This window comes from Clinocottus analis, unplaced genomic scaffold (assembly GCF_023055335.1).
Source record: "Clinocottus analis isolate CAN_PGR_092001 unplaced genomic scaffold, fCliAna1.0.p SCAF_10, whole genome shotgun sequence".
Taxonomy (NCBI): Eukaryota; Metazoa; Chordata; class Actinopteri; order Perciformes; family Cottidae; genus Clinocottus; species Clinocottus analis.
The window spans coordinates 15,751,520-15,763,648 of record NW_027175821.1 but is presented as its reverse complement, the minus strand read 5'-3'; the positions used below and the strand labels follow the sequence as shown (position 1 = coordinate 15,763,648).

The window sequence follows — 12,129 nt, the reverse complement described above, 5'->3', positions numbered from 1 at the left end:
AAGATGCCCAAATAATATTATTCCAGATTAATCTTAATGGACAAGATGTTATGGAACTAAATTTAAATTAAAAAACGTCAAAGAAGAAATGGAGAAAGGTCTGGATCAGACATTTCCCTTTGTTCTGATTTAGAGTATCACCTGAACAGAGAACAGTGTGACCACACTGCATATTTTGTTGATGGTTTTAAAAAAAAGAAAATTGTCAGATAACTATCAATTGGATGAAGCCCAACTGTCCAAAGATTGTTGCATTGTAAAAAAAACAAGCAACATGTTTGACTTTTAGTATCATAAAACTCAAAAGGTAAAATATTACACTATGACATATGTTATTTTCTTTATTGACATATTTTATGACATTCCTGTGATACTCATATTTTTTTTCATTTTCTATTGCATTTTGATGGACCACTATGACATTTATTATGACACGTATGACTATATAATAAACCTTTTCATACAGTCATGTTTTTATGATACTATATCGTGACTTTTTAATGTAATTTTTATGGAATACTTTAACTTTTTGATGTACATACAAAACCACCACCCACTGCCTATTTTGACGACCCGTGTTGTCAGTTATGAAACAAATTGACACACAAACGCAGCGTCTTGCAGCCACAGAAGCAAGCAAAACGACCCGGATCAACTCACACGCTGTTGGATTCTACATGACCAATAAAGCCTCAGCATTTAAAAAGCTACATAGTCCAAGACTTGTTAAAATGTACATGTCTGTATTGGAGACGCACGTAAAAGATGGAGACAGTTTATAACCCAGAAGGATTTAAAGACGAAAGCAGACTTAGCTCATTTTCTCCTGAACTCATAAGCTTTGACCATCGGTTAAGGTTACAAAACCTTAATTTATCACAACTACTAGTAAGGATATTTGATGATTCAAAACCGACTCTGTGTCAACACAGTGTGTGTTATATATCGTTTATTTAACTGCCTATTATGTGTGTCATTGGCGATAAAGTACTGGCAGATTTGGGATTCATTATCTTGTCGAAAGACACTTTGATATGTCGACTGCAGAGACGAGGGATTTGCTTAGTTGACAACAGCTCTATCTCCTGAGGTATAATAGTTGTGCTTAGTATTTTTTGATGCACAATATGATACGATTTTGGCCACCCCTCATATCACACGTTAGAGTTTCTGACTTATAGCTTATAATATATACTGTTTGATGAAATTCAATAAGAGTGAGAGTAGGTTAAGGAACAGTAGAGATTGAGAAAGATAAGAAAGACAAGAGAGGGAGCTAAAGATAGAAATCAATGCCTTATTCGAGTCACGTTTCTATTCTTATAGTTATTATTATTATTATTGCATGTTTCTTTTGTCCACCATTGGCTCATTTTGGATACTGTTCCATTTTCACCTGTTTTAAATGTGGATCTACATAAAAAGTAATTTAGTGATTCTTAGATACAAATGGAAAGGAGCATTGACAAAAACCATATACTGTATGTAAGGACTTCTTTGGCTTAATAAATCTAAATATCTGAAAATACAAATATTGAACGAAATGAGATTCCATGGAAAGCTGACTAGCCCTAATTAAAAGATCGGATTGTTGGCAAAACTAGTTTTTGTTAAGACTATCTGAGTTGACAGATTTAAATTCCAATTATTGATTTTAACACCAGTAGGAAAGCAATACTATACATATTAAAATACTGACTCAAATAGCCAAAGTGATGAATTTGTTGACAGCTTTACAGCAGAACCGTGTGCGTTACGTTAACCCGCTCGTCAGCAAGCTCGCGACATACCACCTTTAACGCCACTAATTCATTACTTACAGCCAATCGCAACGCTAAAGTACGACACATGCAACAGTCCGCACACAAGTTCATGTTAATATCAGGCATAAATTGTGAGATATGCGAGAAATACTAGCCTGCCCCATCCACTTCCATTCCTCCACCATTGCTGGTCGCCATCTTGTCCGGTAAACCGCGCAGGCGCAGTGAACTGTTCACCTAACGAACGTTAGATGGCAATATAGCTTCATCAGTACGCTTTAAAATGACCTCAACCACAAAATTATGGTAAACAATCTGACATGCGTTAACAGAAAGCAAGACCGAATTTAACCGAGACACGTTATGTTAAGCATGAAGAAGCATATTTAATTGAAGCGGAAAACCACCACTCGGTACTACAGTCAATGGGCAGTGGTTTCCGAGGGAATGTTGTTGAAGGCGCAACCTGTGTGTGTCGAGAAATCAGTCCGTGTCCATGGTTGAAATAGTTTTGTTGACAAAATGGATGAATTTAAAGCCTGTAACCTGGACTACTTTCCAGAAAACATTTTAATTGACGTGTTGTCGTATTTGAGCGTACGAGAGCTCGTTAGAGCTGGAAGGTAAGGGTGACTTTCACTTTACCGACAGTATTTCACCAGTTATTCGTCTTGTAAAATACAACACCGTGCCAGTTTTGTCTTTGCCGTGGATCACGTTACATGATTAAGTTATTTGTTGTGTTTGCGGTGTCATTTAGAGTGTGTAAAAGATGGAAACGTCTCGTGAAAGACCAAAAGCTGTGGAGGTTTGTCGATCTGACTGCATGGAAAGGGGTAAGAATGATACTCGCGATTTAGCGTCAACCCTTTTCTTTGAATGTATCGCTCCATACAATAGTAATTATTTTATTTGGGGAACATAGCCACCTCATGCAGTCCGCTCAACACATATGAGTATTATATGTAGCCTGCCATTAACAATTGAACTAATAGCAATGCCATTACCAAATTATTTGTCGATGAAGAAGAACGGCGGATAGTCAGAGCTTAACTTTTTGTCTTTGACAACCAAAAGCTCTGAAACTTTGTGTCATCAGGAACTCACAATAACACTTTGACTGTTTGATTGTCAAATCCATAACGGGTCGGAATGCTACGATCTTTAAAAAACAAAGAACTAAGAAGAATCATGCATATAATGCAAGACTCATACATAACTTCTAAACATGCGACCACATCTTCATTTCCTTCATTGACTCAATCAGAGCATTTAACTAATCAATAGAAGCAAAACGTGTATGTTCTCCACCACCTATGACTGAACCTTGAGCATTGGAAATCATACACTTTGCATATCTTAAAAAATCTTTTTAGATATAAATTGTGCATCATAAACTTGTTTTGCCATAATCCCATAAAACAATACTATAGTAACTATAACATGTTATTACATATGGGTTCTGTATGTCTGTACAATTTTTGACAGAAACTGTCTCTCATTGGCCTCCCATCCCCCACCCTCAATGCATACGTGACTGTCCCTTGTTTGTTAGGTGACGTCCCGCATACTTTGGCTCCTGCTGCGTCAGTACCTCGGTTGTGGACTAAGGTGCCTACGGTTGCGTGGTTTGCTGCTTTCTGCCAGAGGTGGCACCTTTCTCTCCGAGTCTTGGCTCAAAGCTTTGTCCACAAAGTGCCCTCGCCTGAGTAAGCTCTATCTTCTGCATGCAGACTTGCGAAGCCTTCCCAGTTGCCAGCCCCTACCCACGTCTTTACAGGTGCTGGAGCTGCGTGGCTGTGAGCTGCCTCGTGAATTCTTCAACCAGACTTCAACTTCGTCTGCCCATACCCAGGAAAGAGCAGAAGCCACATCCAGTGTTGGTGCTCAAATGCAAGGAAGGCATCGAAAAGGGCATGGCCCTCCATCAGGGATTAGTATTGGAAGGTTAGTCCTTAACAATGTGCCCTCTTTCACGGACCAGCATCTGCAAAGTCTGACATCATGGGAGAGGCTCATTCGATTAGAGCTGCGCGACACCTTTCGTGTTACCGCTAACGGGCTCAGGAGCTGTGCTGCCAAGGACGGCGCTTGTGGGCTGGAAGGGCTTTCCAGGCTCAAATTTCTGGAAATAGGCATCACTGGACGACAAGGTTACCAGTTACAGATGGCCTCCCTCGGGCTGGGTGCAGGATGGCTCGGACTAGAGGAACTGAGTCTGGGGGGTAAAGAGGTGGGGCCAGGCTTGCTCTGTGCCAGCCGCCTGAAGGACCTGAAGGGTCTGTGCCTGTGGGCCTGCACACTCAGCGAGATGCAGATCGTGCGGAGCTGCAGGATGCTCCGCGGGCTCAGCCGGCTGGAGTTTTTGGATGTGACCTTTCAGCCTAGGCAGTGTCCACCAGCCGTGGAGGGGGAGGGTGGTGGTAGTGGAGAAGAGCAGGACAATGAGGAAGCTGCGGGTGTAGATAACAGCAATGAGAACAACACACTAGACATGAACGATCCCATTCCAAGTTTGCGTCGCTCTCTGGCTGTCCTGCTACCATCCTGCACACTAGTTTTCACCAACTGCTCCGTTCAGATCAGTGCAGACTAAATGAAGTCTTTACTACTGGCCAATATAAATACAATTCCCTTTTCACTCAGCCATTTTACGTAGTATTATAAAGAAAATTCATAACTTTGTATCATTGTAAAAATGCCCAGCCCACATGGTTACAAGATATCACAGATTCATCTGAGCCAGCTTTGGATGTGAATCAGATATTTAGACTTTCATGTCAACAACATTTTTAATTTTCATAAACTGTATTATACTGGAAAACTTGAGGTAAACTCTAATAAAATAGTCCACCTCGCCTGCCTTTTCAGGCTTTTAGGACAATCTTTCTCTTAAATGTTATTTGTATCAAATCTGAATAAAAATCTTGGAAGGTACAAAGATTCATATTGTCTCATGGTATCTATTGTGTCCAACCTTTAAGGTTGATCAGTGGGCAGTATCGCTTTCAAATGTGTTGCTCATACACAAACAAAAATGAACATGATTTTCAACATTTGTATCAAACTCGGTCACAATAAAAATAAATGATATCGAGCTGTCACAGCCAGACTGTAGACAAAAGCAGGTTTCAGTTACAAAGGCAGAGAACTGAAGCATGCTGCGGCACCACCTGTTTCCTGTTTCCTGTTCCATCACTCCTTTTTTCTTTTTTTTTAGCAATGTATACATTTAGAAAATATGTATCCGTTTACAAGCAGGTGTTTGACTTTGGTGTTGTAGAAAAACAGCACAACATATTTCAATTCATCATCAATTCACAATTCTTTCTTACTTACTTTCATTGTAGTTGTAAATGTGTTGTTTATTGTATTAATTACATGAAATATCTCTGTTATTGACGTGAATTGTAATGCAGCAAGCCAACCATTATAATTTTACCTTCTGAATAACTATGAATGAGTTTTGAATAAACCTATTTTAAACCAATACAACTTAATGTTTAATTTGTCTTTTTTTGTTGGTGTATTGCATTAGAAACTTGCATATTTCTATAAAAAAAACTATTTGAAGATCTGTTTTGACTGATAAACCGTCTTCTCATGAAATCCAGGGGTTGATCAACAGACCTGTAGATGTCAAAGTAACAGTATGTGCTGCTTCTGAATGAACAATCCTAAACTGTCATAAAGATTACATTTTGTTTTGCTTGTTTACACTTCTAGGATCTGGAACAAAAAAGATGTAGTCAGTGCTGAAAAAAGAATGTTAATTTATCTAATAGTTGATTGGCAGAACATTTGGATAGTGAATTAATCCTGTCAATCATTGATCCATACTTTGTTTGGTTCCACGTGTGTTTTCTGCTTTTCTTTTTTTCTCTTTGTGTGTTATATCATTGTAAATATATATTTTGGACTGTTTATTGGAGAAAACAAACTATTTGAAGATGTCACAACAATTCATTGCAACACTAATTTAAGAGTGAACACAACCGACAGATATTTCGTTATGATCGTGACTGTTGAATGCAGTTTATTAATATGTTTTCACTAATTATATTATCAGCTTTTCTAAGAAACTGCACAACATGAACCAGAGCTCATAATCGGGCGAGACTAGCCGGCTCAAAGGCTTCAAGGCAGTTAATGAAATCAGAAGCATGAACATATTTATTCGTCTTTTTAAGGGGACGTAAATTGTGATATAATTAAGTTAATTTGTCCAGGCTGATAAAGAAAGCAACCGCAAGGTATCGAGAAGACGGTAGCCATTACTAAAAGGGTGTAGTCGGAAATGGTTGGGGGCGGGTTGACATCTGATTTACACCAATCACACGCGTTCTCTTCCAACAATTCTAACCAATGGGAGCCTTTTGTGTGCGGCACGCCGACCAATCGGGTATGTAAAGGAAAGCTTTTTGAAAACGTTGGCGGCTGAGGAAGTTCAAAATTTCTTTCTCTACCAAAAACGTTATACTACACTTCTTCACTACGATGCAGGTAACAGTTGTTTGTTTTAACCTTTGAGATAGGAACCAGTAACAGACGAGTTCAACGGACAATTCCTTTACTAAATTATGTTGTTCGACTAGAAAACTGATTTGAGCTCAACAAGGTAGCTAACGTTTGCTACCTTTCTAAGCTAACACAGAACAATGACACGTCATAACAAGCGCTATATAACGTGCATACACACAAAGTATGTACACTGAAAGGTGGTCTTTAATCTGAAGTAACCCGCGAAGTAGTATGTCGTCCATGCATGGGGTAATGGTGTCAATCTGACCGACCTAAACAATGGCCTTGTTAAGCTAACTTTTAAATGGAGTGACGTGAACGTCTTGAGCCAAACGCAGTTCACTAGATCCACAGGAAGAGCGTGAGATTCCCCACTATTAGTCGTATAAGTATGAAGCTGATTATATAACAATCCTTAAGCGTTGAAGCATGAGTTGTTTTTGGACTTCTTCATGTGTTGCATTAATACCGTTTACTAGAATACCAGACAAGAAGGAGCACGTGCAGTCTAACGTTAATGCGTCTACTAAAATAAGGCACATCGTGTATATATTTATTTGTGGTGGAGGGGTGAGCTGTTGATTTAATTGTTCTAACGTTTGTCTTGAGATGCTTTAACGTTGTGTTAATTTGTGTTATTGTAGGGGATTGTGAACGACGCTTACTATTTTGTCCAATTTGGGCAAAACATCAGAAAAAATATAGCTGACACTACAAAGAAACCTCAAAATGTCTTCTTTGATTAAACACAAGCTTTTTGATTTTGAGCAACTACTTATACGTTGAGGTGAAAGTCACAAGGAAACAACCTTATGGAGTCTTTTCAGGATTATTTGTGCAAATGTACTTTAACATGCTCCTCGCTGGGCATTCTTTAAGCATTGTCTAAAATAACAAGCACAACTCCAAGTTCAACATAATTCTGACCTTCAACAAAAGACACAGAAGCTCAAATGTATTGTATGTTAATTGTATGTATTCCTTCACAGAATAAGGAAAATTATGAGCCCAGGGGTTTCCAGCGACCGGTAAGATGTAGTAATTGTAAAAGGATTTGTGGATTTGCCAGCTGCGTTAAACTAACATTTGATTACCAGCAATTGTACTATCACAGACATTAAAATGACATCATTGGCAGATATGAGTATCAAACAAAATTTAAATTGGTCACTATTATTGGCTGGAAAAAACAACATATTCATGCATTTCTAAATCTGTGTTTCCTTCTGAATGCCAGTTCGCAACCCCAAGCTTGGTTGCAGGCCCACAGCGTGTTCAGGTGAAGCCACGAACAGAGATGGAAATTAATGCCATCACAGGTAATATTGCCCCTCTTCACATGCAGTCGGACACCTCAAGAAATGTACCTGATTTGATTATATTATCATTTTCAGGCCCTGGGAGGGAATATGCTGGGTCATCCTCCAGTGCAGCCTCAAAGTATTTATATTCCCTTGTTGTGTATTGGTTGTCAGTTCTGTTTTTTTGTTATGCTTTCATAGAACCTTCTATTGATTATCAAAATAAGTTTCAAATGTCTATTGTCATATTTAATGGCGTCAATTCTGAATAAAAACATTGATACAGCCCAACTTTCATACATTTTAAATGATTAACGTGAGAATATCGATCTTTGTACACCATCAGGAAAGTCTCCATTGATGACTTTGACATCGGTCGGCCGCTGGGGAAGGGCAAATTTGGTAATGTCTACCTAGCCAGGGTGAAGAAGGTGGAGGCCATTGTCGCGCTGAAAGTGTTGTTTAAGTCCCAGATGGAGAAGGAGGGTGTAGAGCATCAACTCAGGAGGGAGATTGAGATTCAGGCACATCTCAAGTGAGTATCCTGAAATGTCGACAGTATATAATATCTACTAACAATAACATGAACCATTTATCATCTTTTAAGAATTATTAGTAGGTTAGATGTGCTTTGAGCTACATGGAAACAGAAGTACATTTTGCTGTAGGCTAACGCAATGCTTCATTTTCCATAAACCTCTGCATTTTTGCATTTTAAAAATGGATATGTTGCGGTTAGCCTTACCTTTTTAACCGTGACTTGTATGTAGTCAACTTGCTCAAATAGGAATTTTGATCACATGATATTCCCTTCACTTTGTTTTGTAATCACAGTCTAAATGCTGCCTAAAAATGTCTTTTCTCCCCAGACACCCCAACATTCTGCGCTTCTACAATTATTTCCATGACCGAAAGAGGGTCTTCTTGGTGCTTGAGTATGCCCCACGCGGTGAAATGTACAAGGAGCTGCAGAGATGTGGAAGATTTGATGACCAGCGTACTGCGACAGTAAGAACTCCTTATGATATTAAAAGATAACTTTTTAGCAGTGCTATTATTGTCTTTGTCAATTAACCTGGGATAATAGTAATCAGCAAATCCTCAATGTATCCTTTGTTCGAACAGCAGTCTGACGGCTGGAATTAATTATAGCTACTATCTTTTAATTATATCGAACAATTTGTTCAATTTAAACTCTTGTTGTGATCCAATAACAACCTCTCAATATTTCTAGTACATGGAGGAGATATCTGATGCACTGATATATTGCCATGAGAAAAAAGTGATTCATCGGGACATCAAACCAGAGAATCTGCTCCTCGGTTATCGTGGAGAGCTGAAAATTGCAGATTTTGGTTGGTCCGTCCATGCTCCATCTCTAAGGTGAAGAACTGACATTCTATTAATGCTCCATAATGTTAACGCACCTCTATGAGAAACTGTCACATGAATATACTTGTCGCTGAATCTCTGCTTGCCATGCTCACCACTTTGTTCTGTACTCATCCAGACGTCGTACAATGTGTGGGACGCTGGACTACCTTCCTCCAGAGATGATTGAGGGCCACACCCATAGTGAGAAGGTGGACCTGTGGTGCATCGGGGTCCTCTGCTTCGAGTGCTTGCAAGGCAACCCACCTTTTGAAACTGCCAGCCATTCAGAAACTTACAAGAGAATTACGAAGGTTGGTGTTGGATGTCTATTGGCCCATTTCCACTTTGGTTAAAGTGTTGTTGGGGTGAAAACTGCCACTATTGATGGAAGTGTGGCTTTTTAGTAAGTGGCATGTTTGTGCAGGACATCTTTTGTCGTGCAAGTGACTTCTTTTTGACTAGTCAGTGGTCTGCAGTTTTTTTTGTTTTTTTTTACTCCACCTTTCAGTATCAAGGTAGTAGCAAAGAAGAACCAGGTACGAAAGTTGAGTATGGCTGTACCATGCAGTGGAAATATGCCATAATCTTTCCAATTAGACAAAATGTTAATGAATGATGGCATCTTTTCTAAAGGACACACACACACACACACACACACACACACACACACACACACACACACACACACACACACACACAGATTAGTTGTAGCAATACTGTCATGAGTAGAGCTACGCTTGCTTTGTGCATTGTTACAGCTCTGCGAGAAAGAGCATTCAATGTTTCTATTAATCGCAATTAACAACAGTTTTTCCTGCACCAGTCATTGTTCACATTTCATTAATAAATAATATCTTACTGCTTACAGGTGGATTTGAAGTTTCCCAAAGCCATCTCCGATGGTGCACGGGATCTGATCACCAAGCTGCTACGCCACAGCCCCGTCGATCGTCTCTCACTACAAAGGGTCATTGAGCACCCATGGGTGCGAGCCAACTCCCGCCGAGTCCTACCCCCCATCTGCCCCGCCAAGAAATCCTGAGCCTTGCCTGACTCCCGCTGAGGGGTGTTTTATCTGTCCTTCACAAGTGACTCTGGGCCAGCATGTTATGGTTTCACTGCCATGAGCTTCAAACTGCCGTCACTATAGTAAAAATGCGTACCCACTTTTTTTTATCTTGTACAGTGTGATGTCATTATATATGTCTAGTATATTGCCTAGAGGTGTTTTGTGTTTTAATTGTCATTTCTTCTCTGACACTTTCAATTTCTGTATCTGAGGGTGTTGACACCAAAGTACTACTGTTAGACTGATTCAAGGCTATCTGTGTTCTCAAATAGTTTAAGAGGAGATGCTTGAGGGTTGGGGTGAAAAGCATTTTTTATTTTCCCTCATGCTGTACTTTAAATTTCCAATAAATATTATAAAATCATTTGCGATCATTTAATCGGTCGGTAAATTGTGGCCACATTGCAAACAGTATAGTGTAACTTAAGAGTGACGCAACAGCTGAAATGTGGCCTCAGTTTATAACTGACATCCAACTAAAACTGCTGCAGTGTCATAGAACTGTGCCTTGCAAAATACGTTGCAAGGCACATAAAAGTATGCGCTGCAACGTAAAAGAAGGGTGACTAAATAGTGCCATTTGAGAATAATCATACCTTCAGTTTGTAAAATCTGTTGAAACCAGTTGACTGAGTTGGTCGTGAACGGTAGCGTGGCCGAGCGGTCTAAGGCGCTGGATTAAGGCTCCAGTCTCCTCGGAGGCGTGGGTTCGAATCCCACCGCTGCCATAACCTTCACCTTTTTGTACCGTCTGTGCTCAAATATACTATAAACCACAAGCAAACATGACATACGAGAGTAAACATGTAAATAGCTAATACAGCCCGAATGTGCTTTAGTTGTGTCGCGAGGTTAAACACGTTTAAACACGTTTGTTGTCCTGGCTCTTCAATGACATGAAGACCGCAGGAAAATGAATAAAAAATAGCATTTAAATAAAATGTCACTTTCTTGCTTCTTGTTCTGAGTTTGTACTCATGGTTGAATGCACATATTGTATATCGCTTTGGATCAAACCAGCGTCAGCTAAATACAGTGTTCGTATAATGTAATGTAATGAATAATTCGTTTGTTTTGTAGTTCAGCCGAAAACAACACGTTTTTACAATATGTTTTTTACGAAAAAAAATGTTTTTGCAAATCCTTTTTTTTCTTTGGAAAAGAGACGCAAAGCAGGCCAGGTGACCGGAAATGAGAGTTTGTCAAAAATAAAAGCCAATAAAAGTCAGCAATAGAAGGATTTTTGGCAAGACATTTTTATTCAAGTCTATGATTCAAATACATACCAAGGTAACATTAGAAGAATAAATTAATCAATAGAAATAAATAAACCTGGCCCAATGTTGGAGCAGCAATAGTTGACTACAGGTTGACTAAATATTCATGTAAACAGCAATAATCAAGTTTAAATGAATAGTTATATTGTTCAATGCAACACAGTTTGTAATATAGTTTAATCCAAGTATTTTTTTGAATGCAGAGTTGTTACTATTAGCAATCATATGTATTTTTCGATCTTATTGTGCTGAGGGACCGCAGACCCTGTTAGGAGACCCAGAGTAAAAGTGTTCCCCCTTTCTACCAGTAGATGGCAGTATAAGTGTATTTAAACCATATATTTAGTTATATTTGCCTTTGATAATTATTAGTTCTAATTATTGATACAGATGTAAGTAAGTCTGTTTATTCTCTATGATATTTGATGTATTTACTTGTTGTATTTCTCATTTTAGAACCAAACATTCTTACATGGAAGTGTGAGCATGTGTTGTTCATGAAGAAAAGCTGAGCCGGTCCCTGAGGTACTACTATTAGAAGAGCATCATGCAGGTTTTACTGTCTACACATTTATTCAGAAGTAAAAGTCATATTTGATTTGTCATATTGTAGTTATTTTACATAAATATCATTCAATATTCTGAATTTGCATTAAAATGATAATAATTATATTTACTGGCCTCTGATTGGCTCGTTTACAAGTACGCGTGCAATCCCGAGGCGCTTCCTGGTTTGCGAGCTTTTATTTTGGTAAAAAAAAAGTTCTCGTTGTCGAAGAGGTTCCGGTTTAGTGCAACCGTTGTTTTTTTCCCGCTGAACTTGT

At 38.9% G+C, this 12,129-nt stretch overlaps 2 protein-coding genes and 1 non-coding gene across 3 annotated transcripts; all 3 read left to right on the top strand.

Annotated features, from left to right (window-relative positions):
• The first annotated feature begins 2,170 nt into the window (after positions 1-2,170).
• LOC137795731 (F-box/LRR-repeat protein 12-like) lies at positions 2,171-5,186 on the top strand. Its single transcript, XM_068593317.1, has 3 exons — positions 2,171-2,386; positions 2,524-2,599; positions 3,319-5,186. The coding sequence occupies exons 1-3, from the start codon at positions 2,286-2,288 to the stop codon at positions 4,357-4,359; spliced, it is 1,218 nt and encodes a 405-aa protein (XP_068449418.1). The 5' UTR covers positions 2,171-2,285; the 3' UTR covers positions 4,360-5,186.
• A 968-nt stretch (positions 5,187-6,154) lies between these two features.
• aurkb (aurora kinase B) lies at positions 6,155-10,392 on the top strand. Its single transcript, XM_068583859.1, has 9 exons — positions 6,155-6,266; positions 7,274-7,312; positions 7,522-7,603; positions 7,679-7,724; positions 7,932-8,120; positions 8,455-8,593; positions 8,820-8,968; positions 9,096-9,270; positions 9,828-10,392. The coding sequence occupies exons 1-9, from the start codon at positions 6,261-6,263 to the stop codon at positions 9,999-10,001; spliced, it is 999 nt and encodes a 332-aa protein (XP_068439960.1). The 5' UTR covers positions 6,155-6,260; the 3' UTR covers positions 10,002-10,392.
• Positions 10,393-10,674: 282 nt separating this feature from the next.
• Positions 10,675-10,756, top strand: trnal-aag (transfer RNA leucine (anticodon AAG)). The gene has a single exon. It is a non-coding gene; the product is annotated as a tRNA-Leu (tRNA).
• Positions 10,757-12,129: the final 1,373 nt, after the last annotated feature.